The following is a 27,015-nucleotide window of genomic DNA, read 5'->3' as shown; positions in this document are numbered from 1 at the left end:
TGTTTTCAAACACAAGGAGTCATACTAGAGCTACTTTAATAAGTATCATCTTGATCCTTCAAAAAAGAAAAGGAGTACTTGTGGCACCTTAGAGACTAACAAATTTATTTGAGCACGAGCTTTCGTGAGCTACAGCTCACTTCATCGGATGCATTCAGTGGAAAATACAGTGGCGAGATTTATATACATAGAGAACATGAAACAATGGGTGTTACCATATACACTGTAACAAGAGAGCTATCACTTAAGGTGAGCTGTTACCAGCAGGAGAGCGGGGGTGGGATATCTTAAAAACAGATCAAGGGGTATAAGCTGGGCACTCCCAAAAAGATTATGTGGTACTGGAAGAGCTACAGTTGAAATAATTAAAACCGGTGTATTTAGAAAGTTAGCCCAATAGATTCCTGCTTCTAGACTATATGTTCCCACATGAAAAAGCTTCATGCACTGTAAGTTCAGTTTGCTTGACTGCATATACCCCCCCACCATGTAAATAATAAAAAGCAAGGAAAAAAGCAGTTGCTTACCAATCCATTCACACCCCACTCACCAGCAAACTTTCTCAACCTCAGCTCACTCCCCTTCCGCCATCCACAACCCCCATATCTCCAACCTCCTCCTGAACAATCAGCATGACACCTTGACTCCGCCCATGGTTTCTGGTTACATGTCCCCGAGATTCAGTAATTAATATAGACTTTTGCATGTTTCCCAATTACACAATAGGTGTTTTTGAACTGGTGGGTGTGAGGCATGATGTCAGATAGTATATAGTGATAATGCAATATAGATTCTGCTATGTTCAGGAAAGGTCTCATAAATTGGTGATCTACATCAGGGATCATGCTCCAGGTGGTAGTAATTTTTATTTACAGAGCAGAAATCTGCATGTGTGTGCTCACTGGTATTTCAGATCTATGGCTGAGGTCCAGCCAAATTGGGTCTATAGAGACAGGATGGTGTTGTGGTTAGAGCAGGGAGACCTGAGTTTTGTTGCTAACTCTACCAGTGACTTACTGTGTCACCTTGGGCAAGTCATTTAACTTTTCTGTCTGCAGGTTCCTCATCTGTAAACCAGGGCGTTGATAGGATTTACACAGCTTTGTAAAAGGTTTCAAGATCCCTGGGGAAAAAGGGTAATTTGCACGTTCTTCTTATTTGCACCTGGAAAATAAGTCCCTTTAGTTGAGGGCTCCTTGAGCGTGTGCAAAGGCAGGGATGGAGCCAGGTACATCAATCCCTTAATAAAAGACCTAGGATTAATCAATAAAAACAGTTTAGGAGTCAAAGTCCAACTCCCATTAGAATTTCTCCATTGACTTCAATGGGAGCTGGATTAGGCTCCTGAGGGTGCATTTTATTAAAGATACTATTTTATGGTTTATAGAGAGAGTCAGTGAATCCCTCCCAGGCATTACAAAATAGGATCATAGGGTAGAATCAAATATAAACTAATATTAAGGGGATAAAACAAATATGTGACAGTGAAATGGGTTATTACAAACACACCAGAAGGCAACTCACCTTTTGATCTAAATAGAAAGGAGTGGTTTGACAAGTGTACCAAAGCCAAGACAATGACGGTTAATAATAACTGCAAAGCAGCCTATTGGAGACAACAAGATAGAAAGAGGCAATTCGTGCACAGACAGATGTAACCATGGGAAACTGTCAACATACATGCCCCTGGAAAGAAAGATGAATATTTCTGGAACTGACTGGGCTATACAATGGGGTAAGTGTGACTATTGAACTGTGGCTCAGTGCCAGCTGCCAATATCTCTCTCTTTAGAAAGAGCAATAATGCACTGCTTGTATCTGAAGTTAGGAGCCAGATCCCCTCTCCCTGCCGCATGAAATGACTGGCAAAGCTCCCACTGACTTTCTGGGTGCAGGATGTGACCCAAACTGGCACCAAATGGCAAGTATCTGCGTCAGTGCCTCTCTGTACCACTCTACATTACTGCCAACATCTCTCCCTCTTTGAGTCACCAGGACAGAGATCCCAGGAGCCTGCAGATGCTCTTGTGCTGAGGAAAACTGACCTTATTTTTAAATGGAAGAAATTATCTTAGACTAATAGGAGATGTGGCGAGAGCATTCAGACACACTATAGGGTTATGGGACCCTCCATAGGGATGGTGGGGGCAGCGTGTGTATTTCAGGGGAACTTCTCTGGCCTTGTGTGGGCTGAGACAGAGAGCAGCTAGAGGCAGGCCAGAGCTATTTGTGTCCAATAAGTCACAGGTGTGTTATGAAAATGACCATTTCTGAAGTGATCCTAAGACAGAGGGTGCTAGAATAGGGCCAAGTGCAGCATTGGAATCGTACAGACATTTCATCAAAATACACATTAAAAAGTTACCTCATAAAATGTTAGTAAAGGGGAGGAAGGAGTTTCTGGAGAAATAAGGAGTTCTCCTGCTTTGGGGAATATTTTAGGGAGCAAGGGGTGGGGAAGGAACTTGTGGGAGGCACGTTTCCTCTCACTTTACCCAACTTACAGCAAACTGTTTACCTGGGCAAAGGACCCCTTATTAAGCACAACAGGAACTGTCCTGAACATTGCAGTGCCACTGCTGTAGAACGTAAGGTCTGGGATCCCCACTTTAGTATTGTTTAAAACAGGAAATAAATGCAGTCATTGCTCTGGATCCTGGCCCCTTTATGCTGCCCAGTGGTTTGAAGGGGCTGGAGCAATCCCTGAGGGAATTCTCTCCACACAGGGCTGGTGCAGCACAGAATCTGGCCTCAAACATTGAAACAATCATGAGTTTTTGTAGGTTGCATTGGGGCCAAGCTAATTATTATTGCAAAGCCCCATCTCTGCACCCGGGGCAAACAGGAATTCTGGTCAGGTCTGGCTTGTTGGAGCAATTTCACCCCACGTCAACAGGTTGGTAGAATGAATGAGGAAAAAAAAGCTTTTTGCTGATGAGCTGTGGCACCCAACACAAGGAAGGTTAGTAAGGATGGAGTATGACTAAATAGAGCCCAGATACACCCAAATTCCAGGATGCCTATGAGCAGACTCTCTCCTGCCTGGACTGACTTCCTCTCTACCTATCCAAATCAGAGAATCTTCCACCAAACCCACAAAATGGACTTACATCATCTGCCCAGCCCAGAAGCAGGTGGCTGACTTGCCCTCCACATCTGTGCACAGCTTCACAGTCTATTGCTCTGCCTGGCTCTTTCTGGCAGGTTACAAGCAATTCCCTTTGAAACAAATATCTGTCATGCCTTAATCCTCCCTGCCCCTGTAATCACTAATTTCCTGTGTCCACACATCACATTTCCAGCAAGATATCTTTCCGTTTCACTTGGCCCTTATTTTTCTGAGACAGTTGATCCATCTCCTTCTGGTCTTAGAGAGTTCCCCATCCAGACAGCAGTGCTTCCCCTCACAGTAATAACTGTGGTAGCTCAAGCAGCTATCTTGCCACTGATATTTAGACAGCTGCAAAAGCCTGGTAGTGACTTCTGCTTATGATAATTTCTTATAGGAAATACATTTCATAGGTGAAGTCAATTCATAGTCAACAATAATTATGACTGAAAGGTGTTTCTCTTTCCCAAGCTCTAAAGGGTTATTTGCATGGGGGACTTGAATTGCAATGAAAGTAAAACAACTTTAAAAGTCTTTCAAACTTCAGTTGCTGACTCGCTCCATCCTGATCACTTTGAACTCAACAGGGGTTTTCCAATGACATCAGCTGGAACAGGATAAAGGGCCCTATGCCGCTCTATAAATTGTTTCAGAGTAGCAGCCGTGTTAGTCTGTATTCACAAAAAGAAAAGGAGTATTTGTGGCACCTTAGAGACTAACAAATTTATTAGAGCATAAGCTTTCGTGAGCTACAGCTCACTTCATCAGATTGTATGTCCATATAACAAAAGCTGCCATGTTGATTGGCCACTTGGTTGGCAGTTTTAGTAAAAGGGCCAAGGACTGAATAATCATGGAAATTGAACCCTTCTCTAATATAAACTAGGGACGCTTGTACTTCCAAGGCATGTGCTGTTGATGCTCAAACCAGGGCTGAAGATACATCACTGTTCCCTACCCCTAAATTCATTTGCAAAGTGTGTATAACATGGAGCACACCTCGTTTAACACAACTGCTGTGCGTGCACTTCAATGACCTACATTATCCACTTTACAAGACTAATGATTTCATCATCCTTAGGGAAAGGTGGGAGTTGGGTGTTTTAGAAAGAGGAGGGATGTTGCTAGAAAAGGACCCTTGAAATTAACAGGTGAACTAAAGTTCAAACAATAAGGCTTCAGCATGCCTGAGGAAATGAACTCAAGGGCCCAAGCAAAAGGAAAAGGAAAGCTATAGTCATTTACAAAACAAATCGTAATCGAAAGCACATCAGATAACCTACAGTGAATGACTTCCAAACTACACAAATGCTGGCTGAGATAAGCAATGATTAGCAGGGCTAAGAAACCTGACCCTGCAGCTTTTACTCAGGCTCAACTCTCAATGCCTTTAATAGCTGTTTTGCTCAAGACAGGACTTAATGTTTGTTCCCAATGAATGATAAATATGATCCACCTGGAGTATTAGGCTCAGGTCATTAACCTACCCCTTATTGTAGGCAACACCAACTCTCATTACGACTAGCCTCCTTTGCAGAATTAGGGAGCTGTTTGTACATGAAATGCATAAGCAGTAAATTTTGACAATTATTCAAGACTCCTCCTTGGTAAGGCAGAATGTGGAAGGTAAAAGGAAAATGTTGGATGTACCAAAGGCTTAGATAACAGGACAATGGGCACTGAAAAAATACCAGACAAAACTTTCAATGATAGATATCCAAGAAGGCGGAAATGCTACTTTGTGAAGTTATTTATAGACAATATTAAGTCACAAAGAGTGGGATTTTGAGAGGCATCTAAAGTAGTTAGGCACCTGAATCCCATTGAAATTCAGTGGGAGTTGGGCACTATCATAAAATGCTTTGAGAGTCCCAGTTTAAATCCATCTTGAAATGGATATTGGGATTGGATTTTGGCTGCAGCTGGCTTCCATATCAACCATGTATTTCTTTACATCTTGCCCCTCCACTTCCTTCCCTCTCACTTCATGGAAACATTTATAACTTTCAACTCCAAATGCAAAGGATACATTTTAAGAAGGGGCCTTAATCTAGCCTCTAATTTTGCATCTTTAATTAAATGTGGCCACAAATAGTAGCATTGAAGCAGCTCACTACCCTATTGCTCCCACAAATAGGAAATCTCTACCAGTTTTCACACAAAAATGAAAGAGAGAATCAGGCCACCAAGTTTGGCCTTGACTGAGATATAACTCATTTGAGAACAGGTCCAAAATGTTAGTGATAGTGTTTCTAGATTCAAGAGAAGCAATGTTAACATTTGTGAAGAGAGGATATGCAGATGATTATATAGTCTTACAGCAGATGGCTATAAAGCTACTGTACATTCTGTAAACACCAGCTGCCTATATTTTAACCCAAGTTTTCCTCAGCTAGACTAATGGATAGAGAAAAAGATGAGACCCCAACCCTACCCTCAAACACACACACACACACACACACACACAGGATTTCTGTCAAAGTCAGAATTAGGTTCATTAAATAAACTATACCAAGCTCCTCAGAGTAATATTTCAAAATTCCCAGCCACTCTTCATAGGGTTAACACATCCAATCTTTTTACATCCGCACAAAGCATAATTATTTTATTTAAAAACACATTAGAAGGCCATAATTTGAAATTAATTTCCAAGCAGGCTGCTGTAAATATCAGGATGTAAGAAGTGGAGTGATGAGGGATTTTTGAAAATTACATTTTGTCTGCATAGGAACATAAATTGTTCGAGAAAAGTTCAGTCCAACAGTGGCTAACAGCTGATGCTCAAGTGAAAGGTGGAATACTATAATTGCTTATTGACCTATGCAAATATTAACGTACCCCATCAAACCTGAAATTTGATTATCCTTATCTTAATCCAGCCACAGTGCATGACAATCTTATGTGGTGTTGAGTTCTACATACGGACACCATGCTAACCAAAGTACTATTACCATGTATTTAGATGCATACTGTCTTTATTAAGCTTGACTTAGTACTAGGACAACTTTCTAACACATCTGTTGATGGGGGAGAGAGACAGACACAGTGAACTTTTGCTCTGATTAGCTGTGATTATTTCTGAGGTAATTTTATTTATGAAAAAAACCCAGAACTCAGCCAAGCAACAACAAAAATGCCCATTTTGCAATATTAGTGAAACAGCTGACTTTAGAAAGGGGCACACTTTTAAGGGCACTAAAATTTCTTTTTTTTTTTTTTTTTTTACAAAAGCTAATCTTACTTAATATGAAGGTTTTAGAGTCATAGAATATCAGGGTTAGAAGGGACCTCAGGAGGTCATCTAGTCCAACCCCCTGCTCAAAGCAGGACCAATCCCCAATTTTTGCCCCAGATCCCTAAATGGCTCCCTTAAGGATTGAACTCACAACCCTGGGTTTAGCAGGCCAATGCTCAAACCACTGAAATATTCAGTGAAAACTGCATCCCTGAATTTGTAACATTTCCCTAGAAGTTTAATAACACTAGCCCTTAGCCACCGAAAGGGAATCCAAAACTGAAACTGACCCAATTAATGTTGACTATGTTATTTTCATTTCTCAGGCTGAGTGAAGTCCCCCCCCAACCCAGAAAGGATCATAGTGAAAATATTACCTAATTTTTAAATTTTTGTTTTAATACATATCTGTATTAGTAACATGTAAAGAATTTAGTTTTTGTAAGTTTGTGATTTTTAGTGAAATGACCTTTTAAACTCCCAGAGCAAGAAATTTCAGTGATTTAAGCTTGTACTGTATTACTCACTGTGCCCATGTAGCATACAATACGTTCTAAGATGAACGCACTATTTAAAAGCAAGAAGCAGTGCATGATTGTTGGAATAAGCATCATACTAAATGTTCTTGCTTTTGTGGATTTGATTCTAGTGTCATTTTAACATCATGTTGAATAAGCACAAACCTTTCTCCAGCCAAGCGTCCTGTGATCTGGTTTGAACTTCCTGTCTGATATGAGGCTGGGCTGTCAGTTGACATTGGTAACACTGCTCACGTCAGGGAAGCTGCAAGAAGGTCAGCGTCTGTTATAACATTCTGGCAGATCAAGAGCTTTATACCCTGCCACCCAAACCTGTGCATCATTGTTCTTAAAATTGAACAGGATGCATAAGAAAGCAAAAACTCTTTTTCCAGGAACTAAAGCCTCAGTAATTTAGTGGACTAGAATCAATGACTTTTTGTTTATATAAAAAAAAAAACTAAGGGGGAATTTGCAAATCTCTCCCACACAATTTAAAAGCACAAATCCTTTTAACCTGCCTCCTAATTCATTAAAAAGAAAAGGAGTACTTGTGGCACCTTAGCGACTAACACATTTATTAGAGCATAAGCTTTCGTGCGCTACAGCTCACTTCATCGGATGCATTTGGTGGCATCCGATGAAGTGAGCTGTAGCGCACGAAAGCTTATGCTCTAATAAATTTGTTAGTCTCTAAGGTGCCACAAGTACTCCTTTTCTTTTTGCGAATACAGACTAACATGGCTGCTACTCTGAAACCTGTCCTAATTCATTGAGGCACATGTGAAAGTATTCCCATAAGTACATACAGCTCTAGGGTAAAGTCAATGGCAAATCTTCCACGGCTTCATTGGGGCCAGGATTTTACCCCTAAATTTTATAAGAGGACTCTGGTTTCCTCTGGTTTATCCTTAGTCATCGTAATAAGTGTCCTCATTTCACAAAAGAAATATGCAGCAATACTCTCTTGAATTCAAAATAAGCTGATGACAGAGATACATCGCTCAGAGAGAAAGCTAGTTTCTATGCCAATTATCTTGGCAAATACTACATTCAGGTGACTAATGGGAATATCAACTTTGAGCCTGCCTACTAGAGAATAGCATCTCAATAGAAACTCAGAAATCTTTTAAAGAAACCACTACTTTCCGTCTGAGCCCCTCCCCTGAGGCTAGGCCCACAAGACCTAATGTTTGGATTAGCTGACTAAGGTTCCAATCTTGTGAGGAGATGTGTCCTAACCTCCAGTGGAGTTGAGTGCTCAGCACCTTGCAGCTCTGGGATCTATATGACCACTTAACTTCCCCTCCTAGCCAAAAGGAGTGGTTGATTCCAGATGTGGGAAAGAGAAATACATCGTGAAGTTGTTGCTGGGGAGATGAGGGTGGTACCATAGGCCTGAATGTATTTCAAGTAATTGTATGGCATGAGTTCCAAGTGATTCATATTTATGCAGTATATAATGTACATTTACTAGCACATTAAACAACTATGAATGAGTTACGAACTCATCTGAGATTTTACTGCATGAGAGAGGTTCTTAATAGAGCTAAAGCTGGAACAGTTGCAGGTTAAGTGACCTGCTCCACCTTAAATGAGTCTGAAATAGGGATTTAATAAAAAGGCTCCTATATCAAGTACGAAGGCATTCATCCTGGCCATTCTTCTGGTAACAGGAAATTCTAACTATTTTTAGTTTTAATTTTACTACACCTCTCACCACTAAAAGCAATTATCTAGCATAGACTAGCATCCTGTATTCCTTTAAAAATAGCAAAGCCATGAGAAAAGACGTAGTCAAGCACATGATGTCAACATGACGGCCACAGTCACAGGATTCCTCTGGAGGCTAAAATAACCCTGACCTAAATAAAGAATTCTGGAGGTGACTCATAGAAAAATGTTTCAGACAGAAGTAAAGTAAGACTCCTATATGCTGCGGTGCCTGAAAAAATATTAAACATTAATTTTAAACCAAAATTGTGCAAATATCCCCAGTAATTTCACTTAATTCAGTCACTGATTATTATGGTCAAAAAACTTCTAAAACAAATGTGTATTATAATTCAAGTACCAGCTTTCAGCAGTCAAATTATTGGCTACAAAAAGCAATTTGGTTAATGAATCAAAATTCTGAATACAGAAGACAGTCCAAAGTAGATCCATGTAGCAGGATTATGCATCTGTTGTGTCTTGTCTTACATTGTAAGCTCCTTGGGGCAGGGACGATCTTTGTTTGTACATTTTGGACTAGTGTTTTAGGGTATATCTACACTACAACCAGAGATATGATTGCAGCACAAGTTGGCATACCTGCACTGGCTTTAGCGCTCCATTTGGGTACCAAAAACAAACAAACAAACAAACAAAAAAAACAAAAAAACCCCACCACCATGAAGTTTCCAAATTCACAAAATATTTATTTATTTATTTTTACAGTCTAGTACATTCAAATTCATATAGACTAGAATACAGTAATTCAAAATATTTTTGGCGAGTTCAAATATTTAAAAACCATTTTCACTATTAAACACTCCAAACAACTGGCCATGAAAATTAATTAAAAGATAATGGAAGAAATCCAAGCTAAAATTTCCATTTTTGACAAAAAGCAAATTCTTACATAGATTTTAGTGGTTTAACAGTGCTGTATTTGAACAGAATAGATGAACCCACAGAATTGAAAAACATGGAAACAGACGTTAAAAAAAAGCAGGCATCCACATGTTTAAGACTCTCATACAAGGAAATGTCTGCCCAGATGTTCCATTTTTATGCTTTTTAGAGATTTGACTAGGGTGCTGTAGTGGTGCTGTTTTCCAGTCATCAGCTAACACTGTATGGCAACACATTTCCATGCCTCGATTCATTTATTTATTTTTAAAGTGTCCCTTCCTGGAAATTTTATAGAAATGTACAGATTTGAAAATATGCAAACAACCCACTGACAAGTTCAGATGAAATATTAAATAGTACCTTGAAAAACATCCCTATTGTGCTAGTCTATTGTTTGAAGACAGACAATACCCAGAACAAAATCTGAAAAAGGCAACATGTTTGGTTTTTTTAGTTTTTAAAACACTGACATGAAAAACTGAGTAAATTAGAAAAAAGGATCAAGTCAATCTTAATATAAGACATTGATAATGTAGTGGGACAGATACTATAACTGGACAAACAGCATTACAGTGAAGTTTCTACATCTAAATATTTAATGCACGTGTTCTACAATCATGTTTTGCTACGTTTTGTTTTCCTGTACAGAAAATAGCAATATGCTATGCCCAGTTTTGCTCTTTTTAAGGTCCCAAATTGATGAGAGATATTGTATCAAGTTCTTCAGGCTTTCTTCACTAAAAGGCCAAGTGCGTGAAGACCAGTAACTATAAAATACTCTAAGTTATCAGCAATTGCAATGTACCAGTTTCAGCTGGGATTCTGAAGGGGCCTAAGGGAGTTAGATATACAACACCCACTCAAAGCCAGGGGTCACTGGTACCCAACTCCACTGAGATCCTTTTGATATCCCAGCTTTAATGTTTCAGCACCAATATATGTTAACTCCTCTAGACAATTACTGATGCTTCCTCATTGTAATTTGGATACTGGGATATTTAATAGCTGGTCACCTGCATTGATACTGCCAAGTTTTGAAAAGTCTGCTCTCATCAATTCAACTGTCTCTATAGATGGCATGTGTGGAGGTGTCTTAAAATGTTTGACTGGTATTAACTACTTGTCTGAAATACTTTTTCTTTCATTGATAAGCCAGATGGTAAAGTGGACTATAGGGGTATGCTGAACATTAGTTGGTTGATATAGACCCTGCTGGTGTGCACTACAGGCTCCCTTGTGCACTTTAATGTAGTGCTTTTTAGAACAGTATTATGTTAAAGCGCATTAGGGAGCCTTTCATGTGCAGCATCTGGGTCTATATGGACCAATTAACATGTAGCATGTTAGTGCACTTTACAAATCATACCCTGCAATCTGAATTACTCCATTATGTAGACAAACCCTAAGTAACTAAATATACTATAGTGAGCAGCATGTTTTCAATTTCAAGCTTGGCGGAACCACGTTTTGAAATTCATAATTTTTAAAAACTTGTAGTTACAACCACACTTGTAATAAAACTTTTGGAAGAGGTATAATGTTTGCTTATCAGTACAGTATGTGGAATGTAACATTTTCTTGCAAGAGTTTGCAATATGAATAACTGCATAGATGACAGTTGTGTGTTTTCATTTCAATAAATGTACTTTTAAAATTTACAAAAAAACAATTTAAAATTTCTATAAAAGTCATATTATGCCAAGATGACGGGTGGTAAAACTAGATCTATCCCTCCATGATTTATGTTTATTAAATGGCTAGTGGAAAAATGGTAGAAACCAATTTTAAAACAAAAGAAGTTACAGCTTTGCTATTGCACTGACTTTCACAATTTGAATCACTAATTTAGAAAAATTCATATAGTAAAAACTGTAAAATTAATCTAGAATACAAAAATTCTGGTTAGTAAACATCAGGAACTCAGTTCTACTAATGTGGAATGGACTATCAGTACTGTACTATAGTGCCTTGATTATTTACAGTACTTACTGTATGAAGGGCAATTCCAGGACACATTATTTATCATCTGTTCACAATAAATGTACTCAGAGAACTACTGACTTCAGTGCAGTTTTTCCTGTGCAATTTTTCAATTCCCCAGAATTCCTTACATCAAATAATACTGTTATGGAGGCCTAGTGCAGATTATTTTTTTTAAATCATAAGTGACGGATAATGTCTGCAGGGCTTCTGTAAAGGTACTTCCAAATGGCATAGTAATGAACTGCAGCTGCAATAGCTACAAACATGTGCCAGATGGCATGGGCAAATGGAATGATTCCATCACTCTTGAAGAACACCACTCCCATGCAATAAATTAAGCCTCCCCAGGCAACTTCTTGAAGTCCATCGGTATTGTTCTGTTAATTAACAAGGAGACAAAAAAAAAGTTAGCCTTCAGAAATTAAAACTGGAACAGAGAGTTAATAAGTCTCTAGGTCTTGTTATTGGGGTGGGGAGAGCGGATGGACGGACGACTTATTTAATGACATTTAAAAGGCCAGACAATATTATTCTGAGATATCACTTTGGAGTACGTAGTATATTGATCCTAATTGTGGGTGAGTTTCTAAACCTTTTCATGTGACAGCTAATATGAACAGAACGAACAGGGCAGCCAATCCTAAATGCTTACTGTTCAGCTTGGAGTTTCAGACTCAGTTTGTCTGAACACTGGCCTGGCGTTGTGATCAATGTAAGATGTTACGCCACATGTGTAAAGTTAGACCGTCACTGTTTCTGCTGCTATAGTTTTGTTTCCGATTCATCACTTCACAATTCTAGCAGTTTGAACAACAAGCTGTAATGTACTTAAACGTATTTACAATATAATGGCTATTCTTGATTTTGTGTGTGGTGACATGTTTGATAGGTTACTATTATCAAAGCAATATCAGGTGACATGTTCAGAGTTGAGCAGGTCTGACATTCTACCCAGTTGAGAGTGGAGTACGCACATGGGAAATCACAAACACATAAGGATGAATGTAACAGGCAAGAGAGACATGATTGTATGCAGCTTATCTCCATGAGTTACAGACAACATTCAAGACGATAGAATTTGAAGGCATACTTTATGGCTTGTATTCAGGTTTGCTGCAGGAACAGTGATTATAGTTATGCATGCTGCAGAAAGTTGATAAGCAATTCTGAATATACTTTGACTATTGTGTCTATTCCTATTGTCAAGACATTTGAGCTGAGAATGGGCTATTTTGATAATTTTCAAACTATACTGAACAGACTAGGAGGATGTAATGATTTAAAAAAAAATACATTTCCCAATGGCATGGTATAATGGTCACTAAATAATAAATTCTTGCAGAGAAGTTAATTAGGTCACTGGGGTGGTTCTGAGTAGTGACACTTGTGATTCAACTTTTAAACACATTATATCCATTAATCTGGAGATGCCTCTAATAGGAAGAGTCAGACTATTCTCCAGCCTTCTTCTAAGGCAAGTCATTTTTAAAAGAGGGAAGGACTAACCTATTTGTAGATTTTGGGCCAGAACGGGGGAAGGGGGAACCAACCAAAAAAACCTTACAAACAGCTAGTGAATAAGCCAATCAGGACTACAGGAAGTCTTATGCCACACTTCTAAATTAAAAGCTTCCTTCTGAATTTTCAAGGGACAAGGAAGCAAGTATTGAACGGAGTCATAAATATTACAATTCAAATACTTTGCTTTGAAATACATGGTGTTTGGTGTATGGAACTGAAATGCAATATTTGATTCTTTCTGGCTCTAGTGAAATAGAAGTACTATCCCTACATGATTCTTTTAAGCTTTTTTTTTTTTTTTTTAAAAGAAAGAAAATCTACATAATGGATGGAAGTTCATTGCCTTATAGCTTAAGGACCATTAAACCCAAACAGATGGCTAAACACTTTCAGTGCTTCTACAACTAGCATTTATAACAGTGTGTTGAACTGAAATTAACAGCTATACAGACAAAATGGAACTTCACTGGAACTCCCATAAAAGGAAAGGTATTTATTACATTAACAGCATATTCCTTACCATGGATATCACTACCAGAGCAGGAGAAAATCCCATTGCTAAATAGAAAAGGAGTTCAACAATCTTATACCTAAAGGAATAATTTAAGGAAAGGTACAAGATGAATTTTTAATGCACATTTAATATTTCCTTAAAAAGACAAAACAGCTAATGCAGGGGTGGCCAACCTGAGCCTGAGAAGGAGCCAGAATTTATCAATGTACATTGCCAAAGAGCCACAGTAATACGTCAGCAGCCCCCATCAGTTCCCCACCCACACACACCCAGCACCTCTCACCCGATCAGCACCTCCCCTTCCCTCCCCACACCTCCCAATCAGCTGTTTCATGGCATGCAGGAGGCTCTGGGGAGGAGCGAGGGTGTAGCAGGCTGAGGGATAGGGGCGGGAAAGGGTGGAGTGGAGTGGGGGCAGTGCCTGTGGTAGAGCCAGGGATTGAGCAGTGAGCATCCCCTGACACATTGGAAAATTGGCACCTGTAGCTCCAGCTCTGGAGTCGGTGCCTATACAAGGAGTCGTATATTAACTTCTGAAGAGCCACAGGTTGGCCACCACTGAGCTAATGTATGACTTTTTAAACTAACAGATGCACATCAACCACCTAAAGACTTTGTATACAGATAGATCACACTGAGGTTTTATTTACTTAACAGAGGGCTGATATTTTTCTAATTAAGGGAAAGAGGATGACACTATGCTAGAAACATTGCTGATACACTTTCTATATATGGCTAAATATATCAATTTTTCTCCATACTTTTGAGATGTACCTGTAACTACCACTGAGTCTCCCACCAAGTGGGTCAATGCATATGGTTTCAACTCTTCTTTCTTACTAGGTGGGAAAAGACTTATGAAGATTAGTTGCTCGCTCCTTGGGAATGAGGCATGCAATGAGAGGCAGTCACATAGGCTCAAGAAACAATAGTGTAATCTAAATAGACTGCCCTCTTCAAATAGCTCAACAGGGGCATTGTAGAAATTTCCTGGCTTAGTAAGCTCTCTATGTGCAACTTAATATTGCACTGTAATCCTATAAGGAATGTTGTATCAATTAACTAGCATAGTATAATATGGAAGCAATGAAGACATCTTTATTATCCAGACATTTCCCTCAACTCCCATCAACAGATTTAATAGGACAGTAAAGACAAACTACTGAATGAAGTCAATAAAGATACTCCTCCTCTCCTTGACCACTTTCCACCAGCAAGATTTATGTATTTATTGGGCTGAGTCTTAGCTTTCCACAGAAGACATATAAGAGCATTTATAAATTTGTTCTAAATGTGAGCTATACAAGTTACTGTAAATTTATATGTGATAAAGTGGGTGCAAATAGTTGTTCACAAGATATAAACTTGCATCTTTCTATTTATGTATTTCTGCTATTTTGAAGTTCTTAAGTCAATATGCAAGACAAGCTGACATTTTATTACAGGAGGATTTAAAAAGCAGCAAGTTCAAATGCAGTTAAAGTTTAATGCAAATTAGAATTCTTACTTTTCATGGTAGAGAAATACATAAATGGTTCCTCCAGCTGCCATTAGCCAGATAAACCAACGCATATGAGATGCCAGAGGTCCAAGCTCACGAAGATTTAACCTGAAAATGTGAAGATTACAATAGACAACAGAAGTGATGACTGAATGGAACTTACTGACTTAGAAAGATTTTTCTTTATTTTAAAACATGGGCCAACTTTATTTAGAACATGGGAAGGGGAAATAATCTTAGGACTTCTTGGAGAGGTAAGAAAACTTATTTGAGAACCTAAACTAAGTAGTGTCTAGGTGTGTTGGGACAAACGTGAGGAAGAGAGAGCACTTTTTTCTATTTCAAAATCCCTTTCTAACATTATCCCTAAAAAGGGATGGTAAGAGTATTTTCAATAACAAGTCTAAGGTGAAGTATAGCATTTGGCTTATGACAGTAGAATAGTGAAAAAGACAACTGCAGTACTTGGATAACTTAGCAATTGCTCATTCAAAAGGAGTATCACTGTAACCTAGCTCCCTTTCTTCTTCAGTCCAAATTTTAAAACTTAAGGTAAAAATTAGGGGCCCTGTTACATTCCTTACATAACCTGATGTCCCACTGAAGTCAGTTTGAATTTTGGATAAGCAGGAATGAAGGTTATGGCCCATAATTTCTAGTCATGTAGCTCAGAATTCATTCAAAATTACAAAGAAAGTGACAAAAACAGTTTGTTCTTCTTGTAATACAAAAGAGGGAGGAGGCAGCATAGTTAAATCCCAGGGGGATTATGCCATATTTCATTTCCCAGTTCAATAATGTTGTCAATCAACTACTTCCCAAAGCCTTTGAAAAAATGATTTGGGAATCATATTGATAATACAGTGTAGGAAGTTTTAACCCCTTGAAAATATACATTTGATTTCTTACCATGGTGCATAGGATGCTGCAATAAAGACATAGATCACCATTCTGTCACACATGTGAAAACAATGCTCCATTGTCCTAACAAAGGAAAAAACAAAATGCTAAAATACAAGTTTGGGAAAAACTTCATGATTCCTCTCTGTCAAGAAAAAGCAGAAGATTTGTGTTTAACGTGAAAGTTTCTCAATTTTAAATGCTTTCACGTACCCTAGTAAAGCTTCTTGGTCTTTGAGACACTAGAATAGGCACCAAGTGCTCAGGTCTGGCTCTGTGCTCCCTCATTTCAGGGCTGGCTAAGCCTTCAGCCTCCAGCAGCCTCCAGGCTGATCTGTGTTGGGCCAGTTGGCTCAGGCAACAGAGTACAACAGTGTTCCTGCCATGTCTTTTCCCCAGCCATGACCCATGCTCGGACAAGACAGAGCTTGTGTAGCAGCTCCATGCTACACTACCCAATGACAGGCACTATGCAGGGGGAATCCTTAAAGAGGCTGTTTAAGACCGCTTTGTGACCCCAGAGGAATCATAGCAGGATCAAGAATCTAGCCCTAGTTCTGCTATTAGACTAACTTTGAAATAGAACCTTCGTCTGGTCAACTGTGTATTAGATTGTAAACCACTTGGCAGGTTCTGTGTCTAGCTCAATGTATGGCAGAATGCGAAACATCCAGCCAGCAATCACATTTCTATATTGAGATAAATCCACCTCACTTTTAATTTAGCAATTTTCTTCTACAGAATAATGTTGAGTTGCTTGTGACATCCATTGACTGCAACAGTTAATGCCAGCATAAATTGTGTAGTTTTGTTGTGTTGCTCTGTCCTGTACGTATCTAGTAAAGTGATTCAGAGTCTTGGGATGGAAGGCAGTATATACTATTATTTTAATAAAGACATAATCAGGAACATCTAGTGATTCATTATGTTCTGACTATAGAAAGTGATCAGAAATAATGGTAAGGGTTAGATTAGCAGATTAAAGATTATTATTAAAAATAAACCAAGTTATTTTTGGTTCAGTGTCCTATTAAATATTGAGTTTTATCTTCATAGAAGTCAACTCATATTTGAAACGCAATGCAGGCACACAGAAATGTGACAAAAAGCTACACTTTGTACAGTATTCCGTGTTCTTTAAATAATGCATCAAATTTTCTCTGGAGTAATTCTTCCCAACGGACAGAGTATACTGTTATTTTAGTGACCCAGCCTTGCAAACAAAGGGTCTGCAGTAACAGAATGAAGGTTTCCTGGAGAATCTATTACACAGTACATAACGTACCCCTCACAATGCTCTGCAAAAGCGGGGGGGGGAGGGGCGGAGTGTTCCTTGGTCTGCTTACTCAGGGTAATTGAATCTGACCAGTTCAGAAGCAGCACGAAAAATATTACAGACAGTGAGTGCTTTGTGGATACCTTAAGTGACTCTTTTTCCAGGAAACTATGTGAAATACTGTTGAAACAATGAAGAGTGCACAGAGGCCCATGCCATACATCCATGCAGTTATCTTTTCCCATCGATCATCAGAGAGCCGGTGGAGGAGGGCACTACCCACAATGGCTGGAAAAATGAGAAACTAAGGAAACAATAATAAGAACACTGATGTTATTCTCTATCCCCAGCCACTGTGTAGAATCACCCACCCATTCCAGTAGTATTCTAGTAGTATTCTACTGGTCCTGACTATATATTTTTCAGGTGTTATTGGGAAAAAGAAAAAAAGAAATATTAATTTAACCAATGCAATCATGGATACAGCCAGTGGAAAAACACAGGTTTTTCATGATAAACACTGCATTCTGAAATTTGACAATGATTCACCTTTTAAAAACTCTGTCATGAAAAACAGAATTACAGGATGCAAAGTTCTTCCTTGATCTACACTGTAGATATACTGTACTTTATCCACATGCAAAACTCCCTGTAGCATAAATGGAAATTCTGAGCATGGAGACAATAGAGATCATTCAAGAAAAGTCTGCACTGTGGATTGAAAAACAAAACAGTTTGTAACTTAAAGACCAGAGTTCACAAACCAACTTAAAAGCACAGAACTGGTGCCTATTACATAAAGGAGACAAAAATACAAATGCATGTACTGGATCCTTAAAAACGACACAAAGAATGCAACAATTGCATTTCTATAATGCCTTTGCCTTCCATCCACAGACCTCAATGCCCTTTTACAAAGATTAGAATATGTAAGCTAACTGCATAACTGTAAAAATATGTTGAGTACTACACTGTTAGTACCACAGCATATGGACTAATGCTCGAGACATGTTTACCTTTTAATTTGAAGTTCACACTGAATGCAACTTAGTCTTCTCCTTTCCCTCCATCCTCAGATTTAATGGAATCCACATAAACCCAAAGAATACTTGAGCCTAGAGGTATATTACTCATAAAACACCTTAAGCACTGGTGGTCACCATTAAAAAGTAAACTTTTATACGATTAAGAAATGGTGCATTTAAGATACCAGATATTTTTGACAAGGTGGTGTCTAACTTTTATAATGACCACCGTGCTTCAAGTTATAGCAGGATGAAGCAAATCAGTTTGTTTTACCATCTCTTCCTTCATGTCTTTAAAGGAGAATACAGATACAAATCAATGCATAGCTGCAAGCTATCAAATGTAATTTTATTTCTGCCTTTTCCCTGGCTTTTATTCTGAGCTCCAAATAAAAAATTCCACTCCTGCTCTGGAAGAACTACACAGTCTACATTTCTCTTTTCTTCCAAGTGGTCCATTTGGAAAATAGCATGCCTTACCTATATGCCATTAAGTGCATCATGAGAACAATTAACTAAACAAAAGGTGTTTTATTACTTCCAGGGTGTTTATGTCAGACCAGAAGTGAAATTCTGCTGTCTGCTTACCTACTGGGAAACAAAATTTTCTACTACACTAATTACACTTGACACAATATAAGTTCTAATAAAAATAAGAGGTATATATATATATAAAAATGGACTTCTCATCCATCTTTTAAACAGCAAGATATAGCTTTAGTGATAAGCAGTGATAAGCAATACAAGTTTTCCACTCAAACTTTTCATAGATTCAAAGATTTCCAGGCCAGAAGGGACCATCTATAACACAGGCCATACAACTTCCCCCAAACAATTCCTGGAGCAGTTCTTTTAGAAATTTAAAACTTCAAAAATTATGCAACAAGAACAGATACTGTGTGAAACAGATGCATCAGTTCTCAAAAGGGGAAAGCCCTGACAGTACCTTTAGGATTGCTATTTACTAACAAGCCCAGGGAATGGATCTACTTTGACAGAATCATAGAAATGCTGAGTCATCACATTCTAATGGAACAGTGCTAAACTGCCAGACAATGTCCTATTCTTGGTATTCAAATTTACTGAAATTTACACTTTGTTCATTGTGTAAGCAAAACTATATAAACAGGAGACTGTACCAGGGTGCTAATTCCATGTGCCAAATCCATCACTTTATAAATAGCCCAACTGAAATAAAATCCAGCATTAAAGTAAATCAATTTAGAAAATATTCCATTTCTTAGTTCAAGATTAGCAATTACTTGAGCACCTTAGCCACAGCATACTTGCTAAATTAGAGGAAGTGAGCAGTGAGCTTCGGAGAGGCAAGGTGGGGTCGGGGAAGTGACAGAGTATTTTAGAGGAGATATAGCAGAATTGCTGCCTTGTTCTTCCAATTTTACTAAGATATTTTAGAATAAATTTGAGAACCTGGTCTGATAGAAAGTAAAGAAAATGACTCTGTTAAGGAAAGGACAGGAAGGAGTTAAGATGCATTAACAGCTTACGCAGCTTATTTTTATGGGCTGGGATTTTCAAATGAGCCTGTTGAATGAGGAGCTGAATGTCCGTTGAAACTGGCTTGGATTTAGGTACCTAACTCTCTGTTAGAACCTTGGAAAAATCCCATTCATTCAGTTATGAGACAGTCACAGTCACTGCTGGTAGGAATACCTGCGGAAGGAACTGAAAGGTGGCAAATACTTTGGGGAAAGTTAATAGCACTTCGCTATTACTACAGATAACAGCAACTTTAATTAGGGCCCATAGCAGAATGAATGATGCAGAAATAATAATCCCTAAAGCTGACTGGAGAAGTTTTGATGGACTCATATGCCATTGGAACATGCAGAACTGTTGAAATCTTGGCACTTTGTGAAATCCTGTCATGTCCTTAGAATTTCCTTTTGGAAGAAAGCCAGAAGAAAATGTTTAACAGTGTCAGAGCATTCTGTTTGGACATTTTCAGAATAAAACATTTTGATTTTTTCTTTTGAAACCAACTTTCCATTTGGAAGTTTTAAAATTTTTGTACCATCTCATATTAGAATGCAAAATAAGAGCGTCACAATCAAAACGAAATGTTGTTGAAACAAAACATTTTTATTTACCTGAAACATTTTTTTTTAGAAATTTCTCTCTCACAGCTTCAAATTTTTCAGTTGTGGTTTAAATTTAGAAGGAAGCCAAATTTAAAAAAAAACAAAAAAAAATCTTGACAGGTTTCAGAGTAGCAGCCGTGTTAGTCTGTATTCGCAAAAAGAAAAGGAGTACTTGTGGCACCTTAGAGACTAACAAATTTATTAGAGCATAAGCTTTCGTGAGCTACAGCTCACTTCACATCCGATGAAGTGAGCTGTAGCTCACAAAAGCTTATGCTCTAATAAATTTGTTAGTCTCTAAGGTGCCACAAGTACTCCTTTTCTTTTTTAAAAAAATCTTGAAATCCTTCGTGAAACATAATTGCATCCTCCACACAATTCTAATAAGCTTCTTGCAGCACAAAATGAAACCCACACAACTTGTACGTAAGGCAACCACTGAAATCTTATGTATTGCAACACCAACGTTCTGTTTGCCGTCAAACTACAGCAGAACAGTATAAACTTCCTGTCAATTTTCTCAGTTTACTAGGGTGATATATAGACATTACTTTGCCTCAACTCTTTCCACATTTCACACTGTTTACATAGCACCGTTTTGCTCTTTATACAGTAGCTATGTTAGATCACTTTGGCTTATGCACAAAGCTAAGCCAAGTTGTGTGCGAAGTTACTACCCTTTTTGCTGCACAGGTCACGGCAACATAATGTAAAGTTATTCTCTTGCATAAGGCTTCCATGGGAGAGGCAAAAGTGTGCAAAACCCCAATGCTTGCTCTGTGTATGGAGACAAGTGGAAAGACTATGTAAAGCAGGCAGAACCATGTGGAACCCATGTATTCACAGGGAAGCATGCAGCAGTCCTGGCTTCAACACTGAAGATCTTGAGGCATTCAATTTGATTGCCTGCCCCTGTATATGGCTTTCAGAGATGACTTCTCCATTGGCAGTGCAGCATGATCAATGACCATGCCACATTGTCTACATACCGCACATTGTTTCCTCTCCAGCCAATGTTAGGGAGTACAGAGGGAAATAGGGCCCTCTCTCCATTAGCTCCTTCACAATCTACACCTTTGAGGATCCTCCCTCTCATCCTCCAAGGAGCTGACAAGCTCTCCACTGCTCCCTCCTGGGAACACTTGCAGTCCTTTGCTCCCTGCTGCATGATGTGGCATTAGGGCATATAGACCAGGACTCATTTTGAAATACAGAAAGAAGAGAGCCCCTTATATGAAAGCAAGTGGGAAGAGACTTTTTAAATTGCTGCAAAGACAAGTTGTTTACATTTTGTTAGTTTTAGTTTACTATAGTATAGCACATGCTCTCTACACAGACATAAAAAACCCTTGTATTTTGGATAGTTTCAGACTGACCTCTCCATCCCCATATGAAATGGAGTTTACTTTATAGCAATTTAACTGTAAATGTCTCCCAGCTTCACTCATCTGCACTGTTTCTTTCCCATTCCTGCAGCTACATAAAGAGCAGTGTTGAGTGTCGCTACATTCATCCACTAGCTGCCCTTGCTGCATTTCACAGTTAGTGCACTCACCTGTGGAAGTGGCAAATCCAAGTTCAAGTCCCTGCTCCAAATCAAAAAGTGTGTGGATTTGAACCTGGGCCTCCCACATCCCAGCTGAGTGTACTAACTACTGGGCTAGAGGATTAAAGGGGCTCCACCACCACCAGCAGGTTGAACAGCAATCAAGTTCCCTTGTAAATCTAGCCTGAACTTTTTTTTTTTTGGCCAAAACTATTTGCCAAATTAGTATCAAATTCATAAATAGTTTTAGTTGACTCGAGACTGAATTTTTTGGTGAATAAACTAGTCACTCAAAATATTGTGTCCAGGATAAGATTTGGATATTTATATATGATTATTTAGAGTTTACACTCACCTTAATTATTAGTGTCTCTAAAAATGTCTAGACTCTAAGCAATTTAGAAAGAGAAGATTTATCATCGCAAAGCTGTTCAGTTTTATTTCTATCCTAAACACAACCTTGTATTTAAAGGCTCAAAAGTTTTTAAACAGTTAAATCTTCCTTGTTCTTCCTGTACTGAAAAATAATCCATCTAAAAGGATTATAGCAATCATCAGGCTAGTAGAGATCCATTTTCATGATGCTTTACTCATCCTTTGATTGGGCAGAATGAAAATAGATGGGTCAAAACCTTTAACCTGCAGGACTTTTCCAAAATACGACTCCTTGGATCCTTCTGCGCTCCCAGAATATATGTTTATGATCACTACTTGTATTTACTACTACTTTCTAGTAGTAGTATACCATAAGATTGATTTTAGAAGTTGCAAACATAATATATTGAGGAATTCAAAGCTAAAAATAAACTTAGGGTTCCAATACCATAAAGGGTTTTACTGAAAGAACTGGTAAAATAATGAATTTACTTACTGCATGTGTATAACAGTTAGCAGCATGTTCATAGCAAGTGGGTTTGTAGCGGCTGTTTGCTGGAGCTGGGTGGTTCATGAACCTGTTCAGATAATCATGGAATACTTTTAGAAAAGTTAACACACTACCATACACAGTAGCATCTAACTTAAATCTGTTAACATGTTAAAAATATAAGCAAAGCGATGTTTAAAATATCTGTAAGAAAAACAATCTTGAAGGTAGAATATAAAATTGAAAGCTGACCTAATGAAGAAACTCATTAAATATTTTTTTTTCTGTGTCCCAGTCTATAGAAGACCAATCCCCTACACATGGGGGACACTTAATTTAGTAGTAATTGCATGCAAGATCAGACCTTTTTATTTAAGCAAGCCATGGGAAAAATTTACTATTTCTTTTCTGTTTTCTTTAAACATACACATGATGTGGTGGCTCTGAGGAATGGTCACGACTCAAGGGAATACATGTTAAAATAGGAGTAATCCTGGAACCAAGATTTCTTTTATCTAAAGTTGTAACAGTCTTCTCTAATTCTATGTAGATTCAGGAGACTAACTCTTTGGATTATGACAGATGAGATACTGGTGTTTCTGTTCCTGTAAAGGGCCTCAACATTTGCCTCTTGAGTGTGTCTAGTCTTTTAACCTAGTGTTTTAGCTAAGGTCAAAACTTTGGGTCTGCCATCCAAGTCTAAGTGTATGTCTTCATTAACCGCCGGATCGGCAGGCAACGATCAGTCCAGTGGGGATAGATTTATTTTGTCTAGTCTAGACGTGATAAATGACCCGAGCACTCTCCCGTCGACTCCTGTACTCCAGTGCCACAAGAGGTGGCACTTTAGTCTAACTTCTAAGCAAAATGTGGCAATAGGACACTAAAATAAATCATTCCCAACTGGTGTCTAAAACATGGCAATTTATACCATTTTTTAGACAGTCTAGATAATGGAGATGTTCATCTTGTCCTTCCTTGCTGCCTTACATGTTTCAGCACCAAGCAATTAAAATAATATTTTGCTAGCTCTAGAGTGATAGGCATTATTTTAAAAGTCAAAAATTGTATCTATATTACAATGTACACATAGTTTTGTATACCAAGAATGAGTTATATTTTTGTAGAGCTAGACCACTATATAGGCATCCTAATAAGGCCAATGAACCCATTTCTAAAGACTTTTCCTTTAAAACTATACACCAACTTCTGTCTGCTTAAGACTGACATTGAAACCATTGTGATCTGAATGCAAACATACATCTAGATACCATTTCAACCAGTTGTGGCAAATATTCTATTGTTTATTGAGGAATTCCTAGGATTGCATAGAGCAAGAATAGGTAGTTCTTTTGAAGTGGATGGGAGTATAAATCTAAAATAAATAATGCACTTTAATTCTGCTTGAACCAAGAGTCAATCACAAGAAGCTCGTGAATAGAATCAAATGAGAAAACTTAGGAGAATGTTAGAAAACTTGCCAACATAAGCTATATTCTTCTGAGAACAGCTAGAAAACCCTGCGTCACATAAAACTGCAGACATAGGCAACAAGACCAGAACAAATATGCAAATATTCCCTGTATCATTTTAAAACCTTTTTTTAAAGCTATACACAAAAAGGGAAATTTAATGCCCAAGAAGAAAAGAGTCATACTAACTTACTCTCCTGTCTGTCTATATCCGTCTCTTGTCTTATACTTACACTGTAAGTCCCTTGGGACAGGGATCATCTTTTTGTTCAGTGCCTAGCACAGTGGGGTTCTGGTATAGGGCCCGTAGGCACTACAGTAATACAAATAATAAATAATAATTAGTAGTAATTATTCCAAGTAGATCATTTCGTACCAATAACCAGCAACACCCAAATGGGTTTCTCATAGATTTTCACTGGTACCCAGCAAAGAACATAATCATGAATTCATAGCCCCCCCACCGCCCTCCATCCCAACAGGTGCTTATGTGTTCAGAGCTCAAAACTGCTTTATAACATAAGTCCTGTTTATACTGCAAGAACTTTTAAGAAACTAACAAGAAAAACAAAGAGTCCTATTTTAATACCATCCATTTAGTGTCCTGTGACATCAGACCAGGCCAATCTTAGCAGCTGAAGTTGTGGCATTTGGAAGTGAATTCTTTTGACCAAATATAGAGTACTATTTGTGAAATAGAAAATAGTGACAAATATTTTGATCCATTCCTAAACGACAATCAGAGCAAGTTAACATTGATACTGTGGGTGCCAATGTTTTTTATTCATGTAAACTGAACTGATAAATAAGGAATCCTGCAAAGACTGATAAATTGAGCAGGATATCAAAATAAAACTCCCCTTCTAAACTGTTCCACTAACAAATACAATCTCTACATTAAATTGCATTTTCTGAGTTCCCTGTAGAAGCATGACAAAAGCGTAATGATTATTCACACACCAGTGAATACTGAACATTTATGCCTAATTGCAGTGAACATTTACCATTTGCACAACTACACTAAATCCTAAAACAATGAGGAATTTAGCAGACTTACACCTGTTCTTAGTCTCTAAGACAACAGGAGGATTATAATCAGAGGTAAACAGATTTCCAGGACACTTGGAAAATGGAATTAACACTAGGTGCCTATCTTTATTTATTCAACAATGGTTAAATATTATCTGAAAGTCGTCTAGAGGGAGCCCAACAGTTCATTCAGTTTTCTTTCCAAGTTGGGAAAATAGTTAAAAATAAAGGTTTCAGAGTAGCAGCCGTGTTAGTCTGTATTTGCAAAAAGAAAAGGAGTACTAGTGGCACCTTAGAGACTAACAAATTTATTTGAGCATAAGCTTTCGTGAGCTACAGCTCACTTCATCGGATGCATCCGATGAAGTGAGCTGTAGCTCACGATAGCTTATACTCAAATAAATTTGTTAGTCTCTAAGGTGCCACTAGTACTCCTTTTCTTTTTGTTAAAAATAACGCATCTGTTAGGTTATTCTAGTGTTCATGATTAGATTACTCCCGCACAGTTAAGTGGATTCAAAACCACAGGAGACGTCTTCCCACTGATTACATCTGGGATGATTTTACAAAATTTCTCCATGGACCACAGTGGTACCTTTGAGGCCTTATTATATGTAGAAATAAAAGGGATAATTATATCTTGAGAGTAAACTTTAAAGCTTTGTGTATTTCAAGATTTGGAATGTTAACTACTTCAAAACAACCAAACTATTCATGATTTACAAGAGAAAGTTTAAGAGATATCCTATTGTAGCACAAGTTTAAATTAAATTATAGTTTTATATCTAAATGAAAAGAAAGATCATTATCTGCACAGGAGAATGCATTGCCTGAACCTCTAAGGACTGGATGAATTTAAATGACTTTAATGGGACTGGGTTAGATACAGACTTTCACTAAGGCCCCCATCTCCAAGAGAGTTGGCTGGTATATCATACACCAGTGGAGACTAGCCTGGTATTGCTTACATCAGTGGGGAGACACCTTATAGCAGCAAAAGAGATCATTTGTCAGTATAGCTTATACTAGTTTCCCAAATGAAATCAGCTATACCAGCAAAGAACTTTTTTGCTGGTATAAACTGCATCTATACTAATGCATTCTGCTGGTATGAATGTGTTGTAAAGAATCACACCCCTAACCAACATAATTACACTGGCTAAAAGTCCTATTGTAGAACTGGCCTCCAAGTTTGGAAATCTTCACAAACATTGAGTGTTTCTTTAGACAAGATTCTAGGAGCTCGTTTGAAGGTTTCTACTTGGTTAACACATTGACAGGACAGTAGAGAAGTTCAGTGCATGTTAGCAAGAATCTTATTGGAAGAGCAGCATTACTGAGCTACTAAATGTGAACTGAGCCCTGCCCTTTTTCTATCATGGATGACCGTCCCACAGGATTGTGTTTTCAGGGAGGGGTTTATCCATATAGTGACAGAGATCTTAGTTTGTCTACAAATGCTTTGTTTAAACATCAAGGGAAACAAAGGTGTTTGGGGATAATAAACATGAGAGCTCCCCTTTGGATCTGAGAAAGGTTCTAAAAATTTGCACTTCTATTGTGCCTTTAATGGGAGGATTTCAAAGCATTGTATCATCTTTAGGTGTGACACAGCCTCATACCTCCTTTGTGAAAAAAGGATCATACCTCAGTGACACCACAATAATTACTAGGTCACACTGACTCCCACTCTAGATTTCCAAGACGACCAACATTTACAAGTGTTTCTTTACACTTATCAAACATAATAAAAAATACTCCAAGAAACACACAAACCAAATGTTAGTGTAAAGCTAATTTGAA

The 27,015-nt window shown here is 38.1% G+C and overlaps 1 protein-coding gene across 2 annotated transcripts in view; it reads right to left on the bottom strand.

Annotated features, from left to right (window-relative positions):
- Nucleotides 1-9,739: 9,739 nt before the first annotated feature.
- MMD (monocyte to macrophage differentiation associated) overlaps nt 9,740-27,015 on the bottom strand; it is a 29,461-nt gene continuing 12,185 nt past the window's right edge. The window contains exons 1-7 of one of the 2 annotated variants that reach the window (XM_043496378.1): nt 24,417-24,453; nt 22,718-22,799; nt 17,317-17,477; nt 15,907-15,981; nt 15,004-15,105; nt 13,503-13,572; nt 9,740-11,838 (exon numbers count right to left, since the gene is read on the bottom strand). In XM_043496378.1, the coding sequence (XP_043352313.1) occupies nt 11,638-11,838; nt 13,503-13,572; nt 15,004-15,105; nt 15,907-15,981; nt 17,317-17,477; nt 22,718-22,795 (687 nt within the window). In that variant the 5' untranslated portion in view covers nt 22,796-22,799; nt 24,417-24,453 and the 3' untranslated portion in view covers nt 9,740-11,637. Of the gene's footprint in view, nt 11,839-13,502; nt 13,573-15,003; nt 15,106-15,906; nt 15,982-17,316; nt 17,478-22,717; nt 22,800-24,416; nt 24,454-27,015 lie in introns of those variants that run through there. The other variant, XM_038372107.2, reaches the window with a different exon arrangement.

Source organism: Dermochelys coriacea, chromosome 14 (genome assembly GCF_009764565.3).
Source record: "Dermochelys coriacea isolate rDerCor1 chromosome 14, rDerCor1.pri.v4, whole genome shotgun sequence".
Taxonomy (NCBI): Eukaryota; Metazoa; Chordata; order Testudines; family Dermochelyidae; genus Dermochelys; species Dermochelys coriacea.
Note: the sequence above shows the minus strand (reverse complement) of the source record. Positions and strands in the feature narration are given on the sequence as shown.